A 25,021-nucleotide genomic window follows, 5' to 3' on the forward strand; every position below is an offset into this window, starting at 1 on the left:
AACACATTGGATAAACCTGTAGCTCTCTGTTGTGGTGCTTGGATACCTGTGTGATTTGGGCCTTGCGGGCCGGGGCATGAAATATCAACACTCCTTTGTCCTATAATTCGCATTCAAGGCATAACTTGTTTGTCCATCCAAAAATAACCGAACATAGGCAATTATTGTGTGAATGCTGAGAGCCATGCAACTGAATGAACTGTCACTCAAAGTCAAGACCCTGGATAGAAAATAATGTGACTATTTAGGGATGTCCCGATCACACTTTTTTGGACCCGAGTCCGAGTCACCTCATTTTGAGATCGGCCGATTCCGAGTCCCGATCTGATACCTCGGCATTTTATTAAGAAGGGGGGGGGGGGGGGGGGGGGGGGGGGGGGGGGTGGAAAGAAAAAAAAAAAGGTGTTCGTTTTTGGTTTTTTTCAACAGAACTACCCCAGCGCCTTTTATATGAGTGTAGCAGTGAAAAAACTAAATAAAACATTTAAACCCCCTTTTTTGGCACATCTATGAGTTACTCAAAGGACTATTATTAACCAGCATATTCAATTTTCACAAGAACTTTATTTTTGAGTACCTACTGTAGCCATTTTAAAGTGTGAAACAAATCTAACTTCACAACAAACAAAAGGCTGCATTTGAAGAGCAAGCAAGCAAAATTTATTTAATCTTACCTTATCATGACTGGTCTGGACTCGCAACAGGCTAGACTGCCGGCCCGGGCGGGATTAGGGGGTGTGCCAAAAAATCGATTCATGAAAGAATCGAGATTCTCATTTATTAATCAAATCGATATTTAACCAAAAATGGATTTTATTGAAATTAGAAATGAAGAAGAAAAGGCAAAGGCAGTTGTAGCCCACATGCTGTTCTGTGGAAAAAGGCACTTACAATACAAAATTTATAAATGTTTAAACAAAAAAAAAAAAACACAAAAAAAAGACACTTTAATGCAGGGGTGGCAAACTGCCGGAGTCCTGCAGGTTTTGTAGATTTCCCTACTCAAAGTGCAACTGATTCCAATTAACAGGCTCGTTATCAGGATTCTGCAGAGCTTGCTGATGAGCTGATCATGAATCAGCTGTGTTGAAGAAGGGAAATATCCAAAACCTGCAGCAATGCGGCCCTCGAGGACCGGATCTCGCCACCCCTGCTTAAATGTCTCTATTTGTCATTTTGTCTTGCAAAGCAGACTGGAGTAGATCATAACAATGTTGTGCATATCTGTAAATTGAAGCAGAAATCATTTGTCAATCAAATCATTTTGAATTGAAAATCGTTTTAATCGGGAATCGAAAATCGATTCTGAATCGAATCGTAAACCCAAAAATCATAATCGAATCGAATCGTGAAACAGTCAAAGATTCCCAACCCTAATAATAATAACAACCTCATATATTTATCCGAGTCCAGATCGGGAGACAACGTCCGATTCCGATCAGGTTAGCAACCACGGACCCGATTTCCGATCACGTGATCGGATCGGGACATCCGTTACTGTCTTTTTTCTTCATTTCATAGAATGTGTCTCAGCTGCACAGCATACAATCATTTGTGGGTTAAATTTTTTGGTCTACTAGTATTTCATCTTTGGTGTGTTGCTATGCAAATACTATTTGCCCTTCAGCTTCAGAATTCCAAGCTGCCAAAAGAAATAAAAAATATTTAAACAATCAGATTTTAGATTCACCACAATCATGAATCCTCAACGACATGTTTCTGGTTCATCTTTGAACTTGAAACAGATCATACTCATCTAAATCTTTCTCTCTCCCTCTTCAGGCATATTCGTCCTTCAGCACGGGTCGGCCCCCTCGTCGGCACATGATGCCCACAGGCAACGCTCTCTTCTGGCAGGACTATGACGACGACTGCCTGGACCAGTGCCTGGATGGCAAAGATTGCAAGAGTTTCTTCTGCTGCTACGAGGAATGTAAAGAAGGCGGCTGGAAGAAAGGACGCATCCACGTCAACATCCGCGACCTGGATTCCTACTCTCGGGTATTCTTCCCGACATCTTTCTTGCTCTTCAACATCGTTTACTGGGTCAGCTACCTCTACCTCTAGTCACACTCTTGACGTGGAGCATTTCAGATTTTTGGATTTGTCGTGCTGCCTCTGGAGTTGAGGAAGGGCCGTTGTTCTCGGACAGAAACTGGAACGGACCGGTCCTTTTTCCGGACTCGAAGCAGATCACAGACATCTGGGTGGCGATGTATTTTGGTCCACAGTGTGGCAGAGCACCCACAGTGCCTTCTTTAGAAAGGGTGCGCAAGGCCACAGCAGTGTTGTTGTTTCTATTAGCTCATCCGTTACGCCGCCGCATGTCAATTTTATTTATTTTTTACTCCCTGATGAAACCAGCATGGTTCTCACTACAGGAAATGGTAGAACGCACAACATAGAGTTCTAAATAGTAACAAATTGCAACCGGAATTATTGGTATTGTTTTGGAAAACCCGAGTAGACAATGCAGTTTACATTAAAGTGACGCACAAGAGCTTCATAACTATGAAGGGATCTTGAACCAAACAGCTATGTTTTGTAGTAGTAGTAGTAGTAGTAGTAGTAGTAGTACTATGAAGTCCATCCATTCAGTTCCACTAGGTCAAAATACATGGAGATTTTTTTTGTCCCGTAATGAAAAATAAAGGGAATTTCTGATGACCTGCCATTTGCTAAGCTGCCTCCCATGCCGGGCCGGCAACAACCGAGGTGCTGTGAAATACTTACAAACAGTATTGTGGTCCAATGTAGGCCACAAAATAGAGAGAGAGAGAGAGAGAGAGAGAGAGGTGTTGAAAAATGGATGAGGCTGGATGGTTGGGGATGGAGTTGCTCAAATAGTCACAGCAATGTAAAATTGATGCTACATATGGAGACATATGGACACACGTGAAACCCAGGCTTAACTTTACTGTTGTCTTTTGGAAGTTATTTGGATTTGTAGAACACACCAGTGACGTGCCGTCAGACGTGACCAAGGCTGAAATGAAACCATCTGGCTTCTTATATTTATTTAAATTATTTTTGCATTTCAGATATCCGACACTACCTATAGGTTTGACAGTGACAACATTTGGCGATTTTCAAAGCTCAATTAACTCATTAGCTCCCAAAAACGTATAAATACGTCATATTTTAAATGTTTTAAGTGTCCCAAAGACGTACATATACGTTTTTGTTTTTGTTTTTTTATGCCAGAGCATAGAGAAGGCTTTGATGCAGTCTCTCTACTGCAGAAAATGGTTGAGTGGCAGCAGAGTATAAGAGATCAACCACGCCATGTTAAAACAAGCTGATTTCCCCACAGTTCCAAGCAGAAATGTGAAAAACAATTAAACATAGCTATATTCGATTGTTAATTGTTGCACAGCGGAAACAGAAAGGAATATGCTTTTTTTTTTCCCTGATAAAAGAAGAGACTCTAATCTCTCTTTTGGTATATTTCGCGGGCTTTGAAAAATCAGTCAAAATCCAGGAAAACACTTAAGTGAAAATGGTTGGGAGTGAATGAGTTAAAAAGGTCTCATGACTTCTTATGGCCTGCAGGCAAAAATGCTGCAAAATTCTCCTGTCTTCACCAGCCCTTTCTGAGTAGCGATGTGTGTTTGCACATGCGTAGTCAGTTTCCCAGTAGAAAAGTCCTTTTCGCAAACAGGCAGCTCGCTATGCTGCACAGTACGCCGGTAATATGACGCCACTCTGGAAAATCTAAAACTATTTTCACACCTTTCTTTTGAGGAAAAACGTCATCTTTTGAATTATGGGAGACCAACGGCTTCGCTACCGGATCTTCAGCAAAGTAAGGGGCAAAGGATTATTCATACTTTTCATGTGCTTCTATTAACTGGCTGTTTCACTTTATATGATGTTTGACATTGCTATTGCTAGCTTGATTTTGTGAGGAATTAGGTTGTTTTTACAGGGAAATGTCTACTTTATTACATCCTTTCTGGGCGTCCGGACGGGTGGTCAGACCCACGTTTACGTTCACACGAAAGCCCGTTTCATTGTATTCGCACAAGTTTCTTACCGTTTGGGCAGTTCGTCCACAGCAGCTCGGTTTCGGCGCTTGAAACGGATCACTTTTAAAACCGGGCTCCAGAGTGGAAAGACTTCAAAACGCCTGTACGTTCCAATGTGGACACCATATGGCGGGGTAGCTACTCGTCCGGTGGTGATGTTACTCTCCCGTGACTGCGCACAAATCAGTCTGTCAACAACAATGGCGGATAGCCGTGTCGTCTGCGTTTTGCTAGCTCCTAGCCTGCAAAGTGTTGCGCTTCCGCACTGGAGACGATGGACGCCGCTCGTCCCAATTTGTTTGCGGAGCAAAAAAAAAAAAAAAGTGCTTCCAACATGGTGCCATAATCATTTTTGTCAAGTAAGACTTCTAAAGAGTAATATTTTTTTGTTTTATTTTCCAACCATGCAGAGGAGGTATACCTTTGAATGAATCTTGGAGTAAACCGAGTATCATTTAAGTATATTAGTCAGGCCGAGTGTCCTCTTTTTTTTGGGGGGGGGAGATGAAAATATGGTCACCCTAGGATACGTTGTCCACTCGCCTGCCAACACACAAATTTGTAAGTGGTGTGTGTGTCTCAATTTACCAACTGCCTGCCTACCCAAGCTCACTGCACGTCACTGGAACACACAAACACACTAGCTTCTCTCGGTGTGTGTGTGTGTGTTGGGGGGGGTTAGTGAAAGGAGTTACCGTATGTGTCTAACATTTCCTTTTTCATGTCATACATCTGGAATGTATGTAGGCTGCTAGCGAGTTCCAGTTTGTAAGCTTACTACATATTCATCAGGCCTCTGAACAAGTTTGTGTCCAATCTAGAGGTACTCTACGTATGAGTAGTGAGTAGAAAGGCCCATTTAATGGGAGGTGTTGACTTTGTGTGCTGACTTTTTTTGTCTTTTGACCCCAAATCTCCCCACTTCTAATTTTCTACTACACTTTATAAGTGTCTGATTCCATCGAGATAGTCTAATAAAAGTAAATCACTATTTTTAAATGGATCAGTGTTTACAATGCCGCTTTGAAATGTGATTACTGAACTATGGTCAGCATTGGCAACCTCCTCACACTTGTTAAAAAAAAACAAAAACAAAAACAAAAAAAAGACATTGTGTTACAACAATATATGTATTCTTCTCACTTCCACCTCTCATTTTAATATACAATAATTTGGGTAGGAAAAAGCCAAGCTGATCATGGATCAGTACTCCCAGAGGAAATCTTTTAACTGGACAATAAGTATGTTTTTCTAGTGTGTGGTTCATGCTTGTATGAATAAATACTGTTTTGGTCAAGTATTACTGTGATGTGTGAGTACAAATCATTTCACTTCATAACCAACACCGAGAGAGGTCATCCGAACATGGATAAGGTTTAGCTGTGCCCAAACAAAGCAGACAACAAGTGATGGACAGTAAAGGATTTGAACATAACAGACCAATATAGTTTGGCTCGGCTAATATCACGTTTACAGCGTGCGCATTGTGATGTGATGAGCACAGGACTTCCATACTATGTCTCAGTCCGTAGATAAGCGGCAATCGCCGGAACAGCTTTTGGGGATCAAAACATGTTTTGTGAAGCATACCGGAACGCTGATAGTACGTTCTTTGCACGTTGAGAAGTACCTGAAGGCTCAACGGAGATTTTTAGAAGTGCCGGAGCTCCCTGCCGATGCGTTCCGGCCCACTTAAAACACTGCTTCCCATTGAAATATCTCGCCAAATAGAGTAGAACCTTACAAGTATTTTTGTGATTGTTGCACACTAAAATGCCAAAATTTGTGGCACCTTTTCCAAACGTTTTTGTGGAAAGTTAAAATGTTGCATTCATATTCATAAGTGTTCCCTCGTTTTCCGCTGGGGTTAGGTTCCAAAAAAATACCCGCAATAAATGAAATCCGCGAAGTACAACTCTTATAAATGTTTTAAGGCTCTAAAATCCCCGACCGCACAATTTATACACTTTTCTCATTGAGGCATTTACATGTTCTCACATTTCTCTCTTGTTCAAACATTGACAATGTTCAAACCTTCATAAATTTTATAAAATGGGTATATTACTGTAAAAAAATATGCAAAATTGCACTTAAAAAAAAATCCGCGATACAGCGAGACCGTGAAAAGTGAACCGCGTTATAGCGAGGGAAGACTGTAGGCATAATCCAAGTTTTAACAGTTTTCATGCTATGTCCACAGTATATGGGGGCGGGGGGTCTAAAGTTTCTTGGCATAATTTATTTTACCGCTTTATTGTCTACTGTATATTTTCCAGCACATTGCATCACATTTGGTTTGACTTTGAAGGGCACCACAGTATTCGTTGTGGTCTCTACAATTGATGGATGGTTGGATAAATTCTGCTTGACATTGGTACCTTCAAAGTGATTGATTGGCTGCTTCCTCCAAAAAGGCAACCACACATCATCACACCATCCTTCCTGTTGATTGTCAACATTGTGACTTCTTCCACCTGGTCTGCTTTCTTTCAGTCCGATTGGTTACTGTCAAGATGACGAAGGAAACAAAAAAGAATACATATCAAAAATTATAAAACCAATTGCATAATCATCTCCTATTGAAATCATTCTATTTCTTTCTTCTTACATCACTGTTGATACGCTTATTTCTCTGCATACTTTTAAGTGTAGAAGAAGTGGGATTCTGCACACAGCAAACTGTTTAGAAAACTTCGAGGCTCCTTTCTGGAGACAAATGAAATATTTAGGACTCATGCTCGATCTCTGAAGCCATTCCGGTTGATTTTTTTTTTTTTCTGAATGCACACTGCCTTTCTCTGTCTCTTTGTATTTTTGTCACAGGCGTGCGCCACAAACATACGCTGTTTGTCTGCGTACTCTGCACTGCAGCTAATCTGTCGGAGCCAGACACCCCGCAGACTGTATTTATATCCCAATCAGATAGCTATTCAGCTTTTCCCTCTTTCCACGGTTTCTGCTCTTGTTTCCGTGGGAGTGCTACATAAATCATTGTGAGATCTGCATTGTAGTGCAAGCAAGCAGGTGATGAATCCCCACAGAAGTGATTATTCGGAAAGTTGCTACTACCTTCACCTGAACTGAATTATCTATTTAATAACACACCTAACAACTGTTGCAAACTATGGTGTGTTCACAGCCCTATCAATTTTCACATAAAAGTAACTCACAAATATAACAATTCAAAAGTTACACTTTAAAAAAAAAAAAAAAAAAACATTTTAAAGAAAACTGAAATATAGCCCCAAGACCATTTCTGTATTACACATGGCTACCTTTCTCGTTGCATTGTCACTGCATTGCTGCTTGTAAGTCAAGCTCTTTCCTAGTGGACCACTTCAACATGTTCAGCAAAGTTACCCTTTGTTTTGCCCTAAGCCTGTTGATTATTTTTATGAAAGAATGTGGCTAAAATGTACTCACTGTCCAGTGTGGTGGCCTACAAATCTCATCTCTGGCTTTCAACATCTGCTCGCTCAGTTCACCGCTGAGAGCAAAGCTGCCTGGATGAGAACCAGCACATCCAAATTCAAATTTAATTGGTTTCTTTGCCTTTGTCGGAAAACGGTGGGTTGTAGTCAAGGTAGCTTGGGTATTTATTTTGGATTGCCTCCCCAACACCTCCTCTGGGCAAGTGCCAGACCGTTAACAGTTGACCTCGGTGGAACCAGTGGTGGCCAGGGATAGTGGCTTTCCTTGCTACGATTGCTACAAGTTTAAGTGGGTGAAAATCTGGGCGTCACCAACCTCTTTGAAAATGAAAGTTACTTCTTGGGTAAAATGCAAAGCAGTTACATACACACTTCTGATAGAGGAAATCGTGGCGTGTGGCTAGCTTCAGCAGTCTCCACAAACACTATATTGTCACACCTGTGACAATACTGACCTTTGAACCTTTTTTCCCCCCAAATTTACACCAATAGCAATAATAATAGCAACACCAAAAAACAAACAAAAAAAACTCATCTCACTGGTAGGGATGTAACGATATCCAAACATCACGATACGATATTATCACGATATAAATGTCACGGTACGATAATTATCACGATATTGTGGGAGGGGTTGGCGATATTTAAAAAAAGATCACAATATTGTCAAAAAAATAAAAATACTCGTTCTAAAAAAAGCACAATATTGTGCTTTTGTACTTAACAGCAATGCATATAAACCACCTACAATCTACTAACAATATTGAGTCACTTACTTGCTAATGCAAGCACACTTTGATCGCATCACAAGCAAATTAAGTTCCCCTTCATCTGACAATTAGCATAGATTTTAAACATAGAAGGCCAAAACATCCGTAATGAAAATTAAATTTCACTTATAAACTAGCCACTAGAGGGTGCTAGAACTGCAAAAATGGAAATCAAAATTAGTTTTTTTTTTTTTTAACAAACGTGTTCCTTTTAAATATTGTGAACATGACAACGACGAAATTGTGGCAGTTTTAATATCACAATATTACAATTATTGTTACATCCCTACTCACTGGTGAGGTATTAGTAGATCAGGCATGTGGGCCAAACGTACATTGTGGCCACAAGCACCATATTGGTGACCCCGCATGTATCCATTACTATAGCACAAATGGACAAACATCCACTGACACTCACGTTCATACCCGTGGCCCTAAGTCCCTGCCTATGAGCAATATATTAAATTATTAAATCATGTTGAGAAGACCTTAATCAAAAAGAGAAGAAGAAGAAGAAGAAGAAGAAGAAAAAAAAACCCTAACATTTTTAATCTGGATTTAAAAAGCATTTACACTCAGGGCTAACTTAACTTCAGTTGTCAAGTTATTCCATTTGTGTGCAGCATAACAGCTAAATGTAGCTTCACCATGTTTACTTTGACCTCTCTCAGTTCCACTAATTGACTCGGGTCTGCAGATCTCACAGTCCTACTGTGTTTATATTCAATCAGCCTTTCTTTAATGCATTCAGCACCCAAACCATACAATAATTTATAGACCAGTAGCATCATTTTGAAATCTATTCTACAACTGACTGGGAGTCTGTGTAAAGGCTTTAGAACAGGCATAATGATGTATATTAAACAGTAAAGGCTATACAACAATGTACTGTATGTTCTCTGTTTGTTCTTTTAGCCTTTAAAGCACGTTATAATGCCCTTCAGACCACTTGTTGTTCATAGGTACATTGCACACACAATCATAGGTCACATGAATTATGCATATGGAGTTAAATGGAAATTGGGACATTTGTTGTTCTCGATGTATTTTTTCCTGATTGAAGTCAGTGAGGCGTAGGAGTGGTGAATTTCTCACAGCTGGAGTCCCACATGCCAGCCGTGAGTCGTACATGGCTTTTTCCCCCACAACACAAAATCCCACCAAAACGAAGGGCTTCAGCACTGTACCTAATGAAAACCAGCAGAATGTTTCATTCCCCATTTGATCAACAAATCTCATAATAAGTACGAACTACTTGGACTTATCAGTTTTATACCTCAAGTAGTTAACACCGAATTCCACTTTGATCATTTTCTAAATGTATACGACGTACTTTAGTTACTGTCTCATTCCATTCTCATGCACGACTGCGTCTTGGAATCAAGCTCAAGTGGCTTGTTATGCTGCACTTATATACACAACATCATGTCATATTGGGTAATTAATCTACCAGAATTGTGATCTACCGTCAGCGAAAAAGAATTGTGCAAGACTTCTTGTATAATTGAGGAGACTGCCCGTCTCCCATTTCCTGGAACGTGTTGGGTGTACACGATGTCTCCCCATGAGGTGGTCAGCATGAAAGAGGAAACGACGGGAAGTTGACAACAGGCATTACCATGATTGGATTTAATTTAGGCCAGCGTCTCCGGCATGTGTTCGTGACCTTTTTTAGTATGGCACCTCCTGACACCCGAGCTCACAGCTCTGTCTGACAAAATGTTCCTCTGCCATACCATACACACTAGGTCCATTTTCATGGGCATTCAGTCTTTGTCATGTCTATACACCATGGCAAATTTAAGTACCGTATTTTCCGCACTATAAAGCGCACCTAATAGCTGACCATGCGCCTTTATAATCCAGTGCACCTTATATATGGATCAATACTGAGCCGCAACAGGTCTCGCTGTCAAGACGCCATTCGGTGACCCTGCACAATCGGTGACGCGCATGCGCAGAAGATCCCGCCATCTTGGTTCGCTAGCTAATACTAATACTTTACCTCAGAGAAAATAATAAAACAGCTGTTTATTCATTTTGGGAGTGAATGGAGTTGTCAGAAAGCTGCTTTGTAATCCATTAATAAAGTTTGACTGACCTATCTGACTGTTTTGTTGACATTCCCTTTAGCGCAGCACCATCTAGTGGATGCATAACGTAACCCCAGCCTCTACTTTGGCGACTTTATATGGAAAAAGTTTTAAAATAAGTCATTAATTGAAGGTGTGCCTTATAATGCGGTGCGCCTTAAAGTGCGGAAAATACGGTAATATGATGCAAATGAATGGACTGAAGAAGCACATTTTCTACATTAAACCCACAAATTTGATGTAGCAGGTGAACCATTTCTCATCTTCCCATCTTCCCTGATACCATTGGCCTTGGGCGTTTAATTCCTCATCTATTCTTATCTCCTTATTAGATCATTAGATACTGCGGCAGTAAAGCAAATTTCAAAACTTGCAGGTAGAGTTTTAACCTGCATTTTATTTGCCCACTGCAATGACTTGTCTTGTTTGGGTGTCTGCTTTTGATAGATATCTAATCTGTTTTAGGACATCCTCTTTCTCTTGCTGTCACTTCTGTAAATATCCCGAGGAATTGAAACTGGTGTGAAGTGTCCCCGAATTTCTCTCATATTGTCATAATAGCCCGTACACCATTTCCCACCATTTTATTGCTAATGGTTCCGAAAAGAAAATAAAGATGTTGATTTGCAGTGAGTGCTAATGTCAACCCATTGCATAGACAGTGAAGAAAATGATTCATTTTGGACTGTCAGCATAGCACAATAATGCAATGTAAAATAAAAATAATCTCCTGTAATACAGACAGTTTGGAATGATAACGATAAGCCAAGATAGGAAGATGGCAAATAACAATTGACAATGTCACACTGCCTCCCATCTGTCTTTCCCCTTGACAAGAGGAGGATTTACCCATAATGCACCAAGCTTCATCTCCATTTCTATTTGTTGCTATCTTACCTTTTTTTCTGAGCTGGAGACAACAATGCTATTCTAATTATTGGTTAGTAGCTATGCCATAATGTACTGTAATTTGTGTATGTAGATAGTTCATGGCCAAACATGTCCCAAGCATGTACGTTGGGGAGTTCCATGCACACTACTTTTTTACATGGAAGAACAATGTAATACTAAAGTAGTTTATTTATTTTAATCCCTAAAAGTTCTGGCATGAAAACAGCGGAATGCAAACATTTTTCATGATATCATGTGAGAGTGCAGCATTTCTGAGGTCAGTATTAACTCCACAATTGTATTTTATTTATTTATTTATTTATTTATTTATTTATTTTTGGCTTTGTAGCGATTTGGGTGATAGGTAGAGAGGACTGGCGAGACAGAAAGGCAAAGATGAAAACTGTAGACTCTGAATATTGAACTCACTGCATAGTAGGAAAGCAGTTTTTTCCTCCATGGCTGCTCAATGCAACATGGATATGTCAATAAAAAAAAAAAGTAGACAATAATAACAAAAGAATGGATTGCACACTAGGAAAAAAAATGAAAAAATGAAAAGAAACAATGTTCCCTGATGTGAGGATTATAGCAGTGGAGGCTCCACTACTCGTCACTCAGTCATTTTGTTTTGAAGAAGAGCAAAGAGTCGATAAGAATGAAGATGGCCGCTGTCACTAATTATAAACCAAGTGGATAATGAATATGTTTGGAGGTGATGATTGGCAATAAAGCAGTCATGCCTAATTAGTCTGACTGATTCACGTAGATGGGTACATGACTAATGCCGAATTCCATGTAATTTATGAAAGGAATTACAATATGAAGACTTAATTGGCGGAATGAAAAGTTCCTCTATGTACTACTATTGTTTGTATTGAAAATATTTGTTACACATATCGTAGGCTACAGTATACTGTGATGAAGTATTAACTGTCACCTGTGTTGATTTTCGGTATTTTTCATAAAATACTTTGATGTATTTTTTCTTATTTATTTAAAGAGCCCAGTTTCATTATTTTTGCTTGTTCAATACACAAATTCAAATACTGCCCAACAATATCACTTTTTTTTTTTTTTAAATAAAAGAATATATTTTGTTTCCAAATGCCTCTGAAAATGGAAGCCAACCTGAAGCATTTCTTGACCATAATATGTTATATGTGACCTCACTAGTCTAAACATGACATTCTGATTAATGTTGCATTTGTGGAATATGAGTGATGCAGCAAAAAACAGCTGTTTTTATCCATCTGAGTGGTCAGCCATTTTGCCACTTGCTGTCGACTGAAGATGACATCACAGTTGCTCAGGGCTCAGGCAATGACCAATCACAGCTCACCTGTTTTCTGAAGATGAGCTGTGATTGGTTGTTACCTGAGACCTGAGCAACTGTGATGTCATCTTCAGGTGACAGCAAGTGGCAAAATGGCTGCCTTTTGATATTGATTAAAAACTGCTGGATTTTGCTGCTTAACTCATATTCAACTAACGCAATATTAACCAGAATACTGTATTTAGACTATGGGGTTGCATAGAACAAATTATTGTCAAGAATTTTTTGGGGATTGACTTCTTTTTTAAATTTTGATGACCTCATGCTTTCTTGTGTCAATACTTCATTGGTTGCTCCCCTATTTTATCTATGTCTAGGAGTGTGAATAAATAGCAATCCGAGTCCTTCAAAATTAAAGCTCAACTTTTTTTTTTTTTTTTTTGATGCTCCACTCATATTCCAGTGGCCCACTGGGAACATGCAGTAATAGTCCAATTTGACGCTTGGGTCATACGCCACCATTTTAAAATCGGAGTATAGACACCTTTGTCCCCAAACAGGTTGACAGCTACTCTTCCAAGGTGTTTTTCAGCCAAGCTATTAAGTGATCTCAATGTGACAAACAAAAAAAAAACAAAAAAAAACATTTCAGCTGCACAAAACCATGGTTCTCTAGAAAAAATGGAAAGAAATGAATTCTTGCTGAGTTTTTAACGACCTTAGATGGCTGAAGAGAACATTTTGCCTGTTTGAAAGATCGACTCCCAGAAAGACCCTCAATGTTGATGTTGTCAACAACAACAACAAAAATACATAAATGTGATAAGGGCTGGCGCTGAAAAGTCAGCTGGGGGAGAAACACATCTTAACACTTGGATAAATTGCTCCTGGTAAACAAAACTATCCCTTACAAAAAAAAAAAACCTCTCCACACTAGATGAATGTGCTTGTGGTACTACCTGCTAAATTGTCTTATCAGCACTCAGAATACGGCCACACTAAGCACTAACCCTTTAGTGGGGATATTCTTTAGCAGCTTGAAGATAAATAAATCAATTCTTTGTTCAAGTTACTTGATTGAGTACGACAGCTCCGGTGGCAGGGAAGGTTGAGATAAGAGCACTTTTGATAGGAACATTTATCATGCGGCAGTGCAATCGCACGTAGCTTCTATTCCCACATGTCCATTTATTAAGTACACCTGGATGGAGCCTGTGCAATTTAATCAAACGGGAGCTCTTAACTCCATTGGTTAATGAATTTTGCGTGTTATTTTTTTTTCCTTTTGTTTTCACCGTCTTCCTTCAGGTAGGCCACTTTAATTGAATCATGCATGGCTACTGACACAGAACAAATTTCTTGGCAAGCGCAGCGCCGCTACAGCAGTCAGTGGAGGAATGATATAAAAAGCTTGCGCATCTTATTTTTAGGGGCGGTATCCGGACTTTTAAAAGAGGAACGGGATTTAGAGACGCACCATTCTGCAGGGCGTTGCTCCCTCACGTAAAGGGGTTTAAATAAATCATGTCCCCCTCTTAAAGGCCCGGTGCTGTTAACCCGAACCAGTCGGAAAAGAGAACGAATCCTTAAATGGGAACAAACATGCTCTCCAAGTCACTACAGAAAAGAAATGACAACAGTGAGCAGCATTGTGATTTGGATTTCCAAATGTGGCACTTTAACTGTCCAAGTGAGGAATAGAAAAACTGTTTGACAGAATGATTACTTTAACCAGACTAGATTACATTTTTGATTGGGGGGGGAAAAAATATATATATCTCTGTATGCTCAGCTGGAATTGCTTTGGCTACTCCTACATATTTCAAAGCTTTTAATGTATGAATCTCAATAAGTCACTCATTGATTTAGTGTGCATAATTTAGCAATAATCCATATTTCAATTACAAGGCTTACTTGGTTTACTTATAGTTAAGTGGTTACTGGTTAGTACATTGTCCCTGAGATCCGACATTCAAATCCTGTGTGAAGTTTGCGTTCCCCTCCGTGCTTATGCGAGTTTTCTGCATTGATCTCAACTTCCTCTCAAATTCCAAAAATATTGCTCGTTAGGTTCACTGAAGACACAAAATTGTGCATAAGTGTGAATGATTTTCTTTATGTCCTGCGGTTGACTGGTGACCAACTTTGGCATCATATGGGATATGCTAACCATGTTTTAAAATGCCACCATAAACAGTAGCACAATTATTAATAAATAAATAAATAGTTTAAAAACGCTCCTCCCGGTACATGCCAGGATAGAGACATTAATTCATTTTATCTTAAAGGGTGAACGGTTGGTGAAATACTTATTTTTGTCTAAAATTGCTGTCGCAATGATGTAGATTATGCCATATGGAAAGGAGGACAGTTATGTTTTTTTTCCCCCACTATTCCCACTATTTAACAATGAACACTATACAAAAACTTGAATATAGATCTTGCATATAACAAACAAATTCACAAAACACGCCATGGAGGTTACAAAAAGATATAAAAGCTAAATAAAATGAACAAGACCACATATTTATGTAAAAATATACAGTGTAAGATCGGACAAATATATATATATATATATATAAAGTTTGCAGTACCGAACTGACAGTGCCGTTTTTCAAAGCTGTTAGCAAACTATTTCCCAAGTACAGTACCACCTTTAAAAAAATAAATACATAAATAAAAATACCACTTATAATGGCCAAAATCAATATACATTTGAGTAGTAGGCCTAAGTATTCATAGGAAATTAATAAAAAATAAATGTAATTTAAGCCATTGTATATTACACAGTTTGAACATTAGCACTGAGCTTAAATACAGTAAAAATAAAATAGTTTCAATAATAAATCAAATTGTGCTGCACAAAATGCTTTTATAAACATTGTACCTAAATCTTAAAAAAACAAACAGTTCTTACGCAAATGTTTTATTAAATGTAAAATTGAATTGTATTTAGCAGTGATTCTTTCACGTGCCACTAGAAGGAGCCCTCATCCCAGTAGTGGTACTCGTACCACACTTTGAGAACCACTTCTGTCGGGTATCAGCCATTAAAATGTTGAGGTTCCACTGGATTTTTGCTCTATCACTGGTACACTGGTGCCACGAGAGCTGCAGCAGTCCTCCAAACTGCCCCATAATTTTACTGAAGAAACGTGTGACCTTCAAGCAATTAAGCATAAGTTTTGTACCACCTGCTCTTAAAGGTCAGAATCATGGTAAATTACATGGAAAAGAAAGAGTGTAGATCATAAATTACTCGGAGTGATAAGATAATTATTGCAAAACTATACTTGGAGCCTTGTAGAGATAATGTGAAAATCAAAATGTCAAGAAACAAAGCTGTCTTTCTTAAATCCAAGGGTGTCCCGAACAAGAAATCATATATATGGACTGCCACACTTGTGCGTGATCTGGGTAAACGCCTGGCATGTCAACACTCGTCCTGTTTTCAAGTTACAATAAAAGAGCTGTTGAATCAGTTTAATAACTGTCAAATGTAAAACAGCACAAAGAATGTACAATTTATAGCTATTTCCTTGTTTTACAGGATGGACGGCATTCAGCCAATAGTATCACTGGAGCAAAGTGACATCATGCCACACACTTAGCTGTGTGGAAAAGAGAGGTCATACTCTGCCACCGCGTGACTCTAGACCTGATTTAAAAAAAATAAAAAATAAATAAAATAAAAAATTATGAAAAATGATCAGGAGACAACGTACGATTTCGATTGAGTCAGCAACCACGTGATTGAGCCCAATTTTCGATCACGTGATTGGATCAGGACGAAATACGATGACATTCATCACGTCTGCAGCACGCCGAGCTACCTGCCTGCGTCTCCATCAAATACACTAAAATCACGTTACACCGCTACCATTTAGACCTGGTTTTACCGAGTCTAAAATAGTCTACTACTGTTACCAAAATGGCAAATGCACCGGGTGGACGCAGCATCTCGGTTTGCCAGAAGTGCAGCGTGGCAACCAAATTTACAAACACCCTAAATTACACTTGCTCCAGCACAAAAATTGAGATGCGCCCGTTTTTGCGTGAGTTTATGGTGCCTCCTCGTTCTCTGTTTTATCCTCATATCTGAAAGACTTCTCAAACTTCATGAAACATGGTGAGTGTAGCTAAATGAACTACATGATGGCATGGCCATTTTGCTATCATCTATCTATGCATTCTGTGCACATTGTTCAGGCTGGTGTGCAGATTGGCAACGCCTGCTGGGAGCTTTACTGTCTGGAACACGGAATCCAACCTGACGGCCACATGCTTAGTGATAAGATGATTGGTGATAGAGACCACTCGTTCAATACTTTTTTTAGTGAGACAGGAGCTGGAAAACAGCTGGAGCCCTCAGTCATAGGTAAACTACATACTGATCTTATATACACTGCATAGAGTGATGCAACAGTTTGATCTCCGAAAATGAGGTGCGCCAGCTGTTCCACCCTGTACAGCTGATCACCGGCAAGGAGGATGCCGCCAACAACTACGCCCGAGGGCATTGCGCCATCGGCAAAGCGATCACTGTCCTGGTGCTGGACAGGATCCGGAAACTGGTGAGAAAGCTCAATTTAAGTTGCAAATACTGTATAGAGTTGCTCCAATTTGAACTTCCTCTCTTTGACTAAACTATAATACGTAACACTTGGTCATAATTTGGCACATTTCAAAACGACCTATGTGGTTGTATTAATTGGTGGTCTGTCTCTATAATTCAATAAAGTCAATTTAAAAATGTTCTCTTTTGTCCATTTTTCAAGGTTGCTATTCTTGACATCATTAGCTTCTGATTGTCTGCTTTAACTCGTCTTTACTGCATGCTAAGTGTCTTGTTAGAGTTTTTCTCTGCTGATTGTTCTTCAAACTTCTACCTGCACAGAAATATCAGGATCTGTGAAGAAATTGTTTTGGAAGAGGCAGACGTCATTAAACGTGAACTGCTTGAGGTGCACAATCATGGGCTTTCCTCCAGCTGTGGATTTTTTATTACAAAACTTGATTTAGAAGTTGAGGAAGAACCTCCGGATCTTTGAATCGACTGGAATAAAAAGTCAGCACACTGGTTTTCAGCCCTTTGCTTTCATGTTTTTGTTTACCACTTGTGCGTTACTCGTTATGACGTCTGACTTTTCTCCATGATGTCTGTCTCGCAATATCCAATCCATCTTCTTTACACCAGCCGTGCATTGGCAGATATTAGATTCATGTTTCATTTTTAGCAAACATTTCTTTAGGCCTGATTCCGATCTGAGGTTATTGGATTCCTTAATGTGTGTTGTTGGGTTCTGCGAACACTGCCGTGACACAGATTCAAACAAGGCCATATATGAAGGGGGGAAAAATGGAATTGGGTCACTGAACTTTGTGGTGTAAATCGTACCAAAGAAATGCAGAAAGTGTTCTTCATGGCGCTGTATTGAGTTAATAAACAGGGTTGCTCAAACTACGGCCCGGGGGCCATTTGCGGCCCGCCGTCCATTTTTCAGTGGCCCGCGACATATGCTAAAAATGGCATTTGACTCAGTTCAAATTTAATAACCAAAACAAAAATGTTTGGAGGGAGGGTATCGAAAAACAGGTGCCATTAAAGGTTATTTTAGTTAACTAAAACTAATAAAAAACTAAAACTAAAATAAAAAAAAACAATATTGTTACCGAAATAAAATAAAAAACGAAAATGCTTTTTAAAAAACGAAAACTACATTTTATGTTTACAAAACTAACTATAATTAGAGCAAACATGTCCTTCATTTCAGTCTTTGGTAAATTAATTTAATGCATGAGCATTTGGGGATGATTTTAAATGTGATTTTTAGTAGATTTATTTTGATATAAATCGCAATAATGACGTTTGAAAGTATGTCACGCAGAAGTGACGTCATCTAGCAGCAGCCAATAGAAAAGCACCTTCAGATGACTTTGCGCCCATGTTGTTTTTTAAATATTGCGCACAAGTAATATACATTTTAAAATAAATACTAATACTGAAACTAACAAACTAAACTAAAACTAAGCATTTTTCTTAAAGAACTAAAATAAATAAAAACAAACAGAACCACCCTAAAAACGAACTAAAATGAAAAATTACAAAACTATAATAACCCTACTGCCATATTACATATAAATTGTTTTATATACTGTAGCATTTTTGTAACTGCAAAAGCACTAATAAATTATTTGTACAATTTTTAGGACTTAAAAAAAAAAAATCTCTTAATAACATTATGTGGCCCTTGCGTCCTTCTGAATTTCTGGATGTGGCCCTCAAATGAAAAAGTATGGAACATCCCTGATCTATAACCTCTTCTGAAGTTAACTGTAGCCTACGCTATCTGTGCTATCAAAACAAATGTAATCATATCTACTCTAAGGTCATTTGATTCATTGATCACTTTGGAAATAAAAGATTTAAGTCAGCCTTTCTATTCATCTACTTTGCTGAATTTAAATAAATTGATTTCATGTTTATAGGTCACTGTTTGGTTTATATATTCTGTACCTAAGAGCTGAACTACAGTGTAAATAAATGTGTGCTGAACTGATTTGGTTTCCAATTTTATGCCTGGATTGCATCATGGAAGCATCTGCTGCTGTGATTTTGTCGCCCACCCAATCCCACAGGCCTTTACATGCTGCGGATCTGCAGCCAGCGAGCAACAAGGAAGCGACAGATCATTTCAGCGGGTGCCGCGTTCCTGCAGAGCCTCTCGTCTGCATGAGCAAATGTCTCACAATGTGCTTGTGTGAAAATCATCGATGGAAGCTCAATTTTCACGCTGGGATGAGAGCTCCTGACTCCGGATATAACGGTGGCAAATGTCCAACAATGAGAACGTATCCATGTGAGTTGGCATTCGAGCAACAATTGCATTGTATATGGATAAGAGCTTTTCTTCAAATCATGACAAGTTTTTATGATGTTGAGGGTCAATCGTGGTACATAATGGCAACGTTATGGGCTGTTAATCGATATCAACGATCAGTTATCAAGATTACTGCCAGAGCAAATTTTTTTCCTGAAAACTGTCCAAAAGAAGCTTTTCATTTTACTTACCACTAAATCAAACCAACAGCTTTTTGGACCCAGAATAAAGTGATCCAGATGCCATGGGCCACAAGCTAAATGGAAGATTGTTTAAATAATCTGGGTCATAGAACACACCAAATCATGTTCCAACACTTTTGCTCACATAAAAATGGCTGGATTCCAACAAAAGATGATGGAAGTTGTGAATCCAATGCCAATTGGGGGGAGCTGAAATATTGATCTCTGGTCTCATTTTCTCACCATACAGTACAAGTTTAGATATGTAAACTCAAGCAAAACTGTAATTGTAGCTGATGAAAAACTGTAATTTGGGGGCCCTTCCAGCATTTAAGTTGCCTATCGCTGGTCTATAGCGAGCATAGAGGAGTTAGCCTAATTAGTCTAATAATTTTTTAGTGTAGTGAAATGTATACTTTCAAAGTGCCATTCTGTGTAAAGTCTTCATCATCAGATGTGTTGATTTAGGAATGCTACAATGTCAATGTCTATGCATCCATCTAGTTTCTCTGAATTTCACCTGTTCAGGATAACAGGGAATTAATTGGGAGTCTATCTTTGGCCTTGGCCTACTATTGGTCACCAGTCACATTCCCAGATATTCCTGGGCAACGTCCTTGTGTATATGGAAGGGGAACAATCCAGACAGGCTGAAACTGGTCAAAATGAATCCTTATACCTGCACCTTTATCCACAATATGAAACAAAATTGGTATGGATGAATGTCGTCCTTTTCGCTTGCACCACCAAAGATTTTGAATGCATTGGACGATATTTAGCATTTTATACAAAATTAGCTATAATGTCTTAATTTAACTCATTCACCAGCCATTTTCACTGAAGCAACCCCCTTTGCTCCTGGCTGTTTAACTGGATTTGACTGATTTTGCAAGGCCCACGGAATATTGTTTATTGCTATAAAAATAGGGAACCTACCAAAATAATGATTCGTCTCTTCTTTCATCAGGAAATAAAGTATATTTCTAATTGCTTCCGTTTTGCAGCAAGTAGAATTAGAATATAGCTAAGTTTCATTATTATTCACAAATATGTTTAAAACTGTGGGGAGAACAGCTCGTTGTAACATGGCCGTGGTTGATCTCATACTTTTTTGCCACCTTCTGGCCATTTTTGTAATACCGGCCATTGCTTCAACCGTTCGCTTCAGTTCAGAGGCTGCATCAAATCCTTCTCTATGCTCTAGCATTAAAAAAAACAAAAAACAAAAAAAACATAAATAAGTCTTTGGGACACTGGTAATATTTAAAATAGCAAATGAGTTAATGATGTAATTGATTGATTCCACAATATAATACATTACATTTAATGTTTATCAGCATTATTAGAAGATTCTTTATTGAATTTTGGTGACAATTCATCACATTTTGGTGTCAATATGCGGCATTTCGGTTTTGTACATTTACAGTTGTCCTCAAAGGTTTACATACCTCAAGGGTATATAAACTTTCATGCACAACTGTCAAGTATTTTGTGACACACCTACTGCAATCTCCTCGGACCCCCTCCCCCCCATGGCACTAAAAGATTTAAAATCAATATTCAACAATTATTGTACAATTCAGTTTATGAACAGCCTCTCTGAATGTATTGTGTTTATATCTTGGGGACCTGCTGTAATTTGTTTATCCTTCTCATCTAAAAACAGATATCCATATATTGTGCGGTATTTTTTATTCTAATTTCCCATGACTCAGCCTCTCTTGATGAGCTGCCACTGGCTGCAATCACTTTTGTTTCCAGCGATTTAGACATTTAACGGCTGTTTGCGACGTTGTTTTAAAGGCACAGTAAATAGACACTGTTATGTTATACAAGCTGTACACTGAGTGTCATTTCTTCAGTGTTGTCCCATGAAAAGATATAAAATTACAAAGATGTGTGGGCTGTACTCACTTTTGTGAGATGCTGTATCTCTCTCTCAGGTGGCTTGGTAAGCGCAAAGAGGTCGGAGGTCAATTAGAGCAGCCAGCGAATCATCTCTTCTTTATATGGAACACTAAAGGACACAAAATGCTATGACATCGACGAGGAGGCTGAGATTTTATGAGGAGGGAGGACGCAGAGTGTGAGAGTGATAGTGTGGTTGGGAAATCAATATTTCATCTCGCAGGGTTTTTACCAGAAGGTCCGCGCAGTAAATACCTCTGATGGCTGGCGCGCACACGCGGACACGCACCCACACAGGCTTGTGCTTTCATGATGGAATTGTGAAATAGGGGACGGTGAAGCGTATGGCTGTGTGTGCGTGTTCACTCATCAATAGCCTGATAATCGGCGAAAGATCTCGATGTGTGTGCTCATTAACCAAATGCATCTGAGCGTGTTTACATTAGTAGGTCTTAAAGGGGAAACAAAAAAAATCATTAGTCTTTTGTCACACTCTATAAGTTTTATGTGCGAGCGGTTCTATACTCGTTTTCAAAAAATAATCACAAACATACTTGAAGCTGGACAACATGAATTACAATCAGATTTAATGCGATGTTTTTGCCAGCATGTATTTTGTAGCAACTGCATTGTACTTTATTTTATTGACATAGGGGCCTATTCACTAAAGGTTTGCGTCACCTTTGCACCGCGCTAACCGTTAAAAAATGGAGCAATCCGGGCGCTCCTAATTCACTAAACACGCGTAGATGGGGAAATCCGTCACTAAGTGCGCTGCCAAACAGATTGCGTGACGGTGTGCCGGTGTTATTTACGCGTAAGTAAATTAGGTAATTTGCATACATTTGACGCAGAATATGCCCACCCCAATGCAAATGAGACTCGCGTCTAATTCACTGACGCCAGCGCAAACCTCGTTTGCGTGACGCAAATAACGTTTTTGGAAAGCATGTATTAACCTGCCGCAACCTCGATCTCTGGCAGTGCATTTCATTTGCCGCACAACATGCGCCGCTGATCACGGAGAGAGAGAGAGAGAGAGAGAGAGGGGGGGGACGGGGACATTTTTCTATTTTGGTTTAGGACACATAACGTAACTCAGGCTGATCGGCAATAGCGGAGAGGCATTTTACAATCATTCTTATGTGCCAGATGCATACTGTACACCCGCGCCAACCTCTGAAAATATATTTTTAAAATACGATCGCAACAATAATTAGCACTTTATGAATGAATGACGTTGTTGTCGTCCTCTCTGCTCTGTACAACTTAATGGCGCTATAAACGCTTACTCTCGGTCCAACCTCGCTTTCTGATAATGTCATCTTTCTGGCAACTGTTACTATAACAACCATGTTCTTGGCGCAAATCCATTGCCATGTGTGGTAAATCAGGTGCAAATTTGTTCCAAACTATCAGTTTTGTGGGCGTGTTTGCGCCGGTATATGATTAGAGCAATATCACACCTGTTTAAAACTATATACCCTACTTAAATGACATTCTGCTTTTCCACACCCCAACCCATTTTTTTTTTTTAAGTCCTTTCCTAATACACTGTACGGTGTCCTTGAGTGTCAAGAAAGGCACCTTTAAATATAATGTATTATTATTATTATTATTATTATTATTATTAGAGACAAAGGGGGCATATAACTTGAAATGTCGGGTATTGTGATTGACAGCATCTTTATGTAGATTGACTAATGACTAGAATTGCATGAATGGATCCCCCCCCCTCCCCCCTTTTATTCACATAATCTCTCACTTTTGTTCATTTTGCTGCAAGCTGCAAGTTCTTTGAGCACATTTGGTTCAGATTCATTGAGAGTGAAAGATTTGTTTTGATGATTTTCTTTTGCTTCCTGATAGTTTCCACAGCACTTTTGGAATCTGGTTTTGAAAACATGTATCTTATTTTGAGGCCAAGGGAGTCACTAAACATGCCATCCAAGCTGCAGCTCAGCATACAGACCATTAGCTAAGCTTTCTGCACATATGCGGAAGGAGCCACTAGGTCAGGCTGCACTCAAAGCTTCGGGAGTACACTTGCATCCAAGCAGCAAATCTCTGTTAGCGCTCAGGAAAGCGACCGTGTCGGCTACTGGAGGGATGCAAAATTGAGCTCGAGACCCGACAGCCGCCGGCCAGAAGCCTGATGTGCTTAATCATCACAGGAACAAACTAATCAGATGCAAGGTAGTACCCAGCTGGAACAACTAAAAAAAAAAAAAAAAAGAAAAGAAAAGAAAAAGTGATGAATTCCTTGTACAATAATTTGTATCTCACCATTGTCGTACTTTATACATCCATGAAAAAATAAACAATTCAGTGTAACATGAGCAGTTGTGCAGCCTTCCGTGGAAAACCATATGATAATCTGCATCGAAGATTAAAACGCTGCAATGGCCCTTAATCTTTCCCAACACGTAATGTACACACACATGCAGCCGAGTGGCACCGATCCCGTTTAGGCAACACAGACTTTAATTGAAAGCCTTGCACATATCTGAAATGCAACTGCCACACTACAGCTGCTATATTTGTAAGGATGCCAGCAGAATTTCATCTCGGATCAGAATGAGACATGAGCTCGCGTCTTACTGGAATATCGCCTTCTGTGCATCTCACAGCTTGCTTCTCAAATGAGAAGCAAGGCAAATTTCACATAGATGGCGAGTCAGCCTTGACGCACGCACGCACGCTGCTTTCTCGCAGTTTTTCTGACCTTTCCGCAACCTCCCGCACCAGTCTGCCTCCTGAGGGAGGGTCGCATCCTCCCGCAAGCGTCAACGCGCCATTAAGGCCGCCGCTTCACAAGTTGGTGCCTCCTGTCGTCACGAGGCTCCACAGATTAGACGATAGTGAAATTGAGTGTCAGGGTTAAATCGAGTTGTCGGCCGATTTGGCGCATTTGCGGCTGGGTGACGCCCGCCTGAGGCTGCCCAGATGAAGCGCTCTTAGTAACACTCGCCGTTATCGTCACATAAAACCTGAAACGTGCTAAAGGGAGTGGGCACAGTTTCACGTGTAGAAGAGGAGAGCGGACATGTCGTCTGCTGGCGTACCTTGTTCAACAGAACGCCAATGAGCGGCACGTGACACCCTGATGAGAGGCAAAGTTGCAGGGAAGGAAGCTCTAAATGGACTCAAATTTTCCCTGCAGCCATTCTTTCACACTCCTTGCTAAATTACACTCTCGTTAAAAACATAAAGTCAGTCCAGTGCAGAAAGCTCCAGGAAGGCTTTAGATGATTGAAAAATATATATTTTTTTTTAAATTGCCGGTACTGTGAGGAATGGTTCTTTTTTGAAAGGATTTCAGTTGTTGAAATTGCAGCTTCCTAAAATGTATAAGTGGCAATGACATCATGAGGCACAAACCTGTAACTATTATGGTTCAAGTCCTAAATGAGCTACTGCCTTGAGCGCAATGACTTCAGAAATGAGTAACAGTGAATAGATCGATGGCATTTTAGAAACCTTTTTTATATGGAGACCTGGGACAACCATTATATAGTATACAAGAACTATAATATTGTGTCTCTGTTATTCAAGCTACAA

At 39.5% G+C, this 25,021-nt stretch overlaps 2 protein-coding genes across 5 annotated transcripts in view; one reads left to right on the forward strand and one right to left on the reverse strand.

Moving 5' to 3' along the window:
* LOC144013492 (gamma-aminobutyric acid receptor subunit gamma-3-like) overlaps window positions 1-5,328 on the forward strand; it is an 82,335-nt gene extending 77,007 nt beyond the window's left edge. The window contains exon 10 of the mRNA XM_077512449.1: window positions 1,783-5,328. Within this exon, the coding sequence (XP_077368575.1) occupies window positions 1,783-2,067 (285 nt within the window). The 3' untranslated portion in view covers window positions 2,068-5,328. The remainder of the gene's footprint in view (window positions 1-1,782) is intronic.
* The window catches only part of cfap221 (cilia and flagella associated protein 221), a 118,314-nt gene that overhangs the window by 65,183 nt on the left and 28,110 nt on the right, over window positions 1-25,021 (reverse strand). For 3 of the 4 annotated variants that reach the window (XR_013282260.1, XR_013282262.1, XR_013282261.1), the window contains exon 25: window positions 6,407-6,533. The gene's annotated coding sequence lies outside the window, so the exon portion shown is untranslated. Of the gene's footprint in view, window positions 1-6,331; window positions 6,534-25,021 lie in introns of those variants that run through there. The other variant, XM_077512442.1, reaches the window with a different exon arrangement.

Source organism: Festucalex cinctus, chromosome 2 (assembly GCF_051991245.1).
Source record: "Festucalex cinctus isolate MCC-2025b chromosome 2, RoL_Fcin_1.0, whole genome shotgun sequence".
NCBI classification, from domain to species: Eukaryota; Metazoa; Chordata; class Actinopteri; order Syngnathiformes; family Syngnathidae; genus Festucalex; species Festucalex cinctus.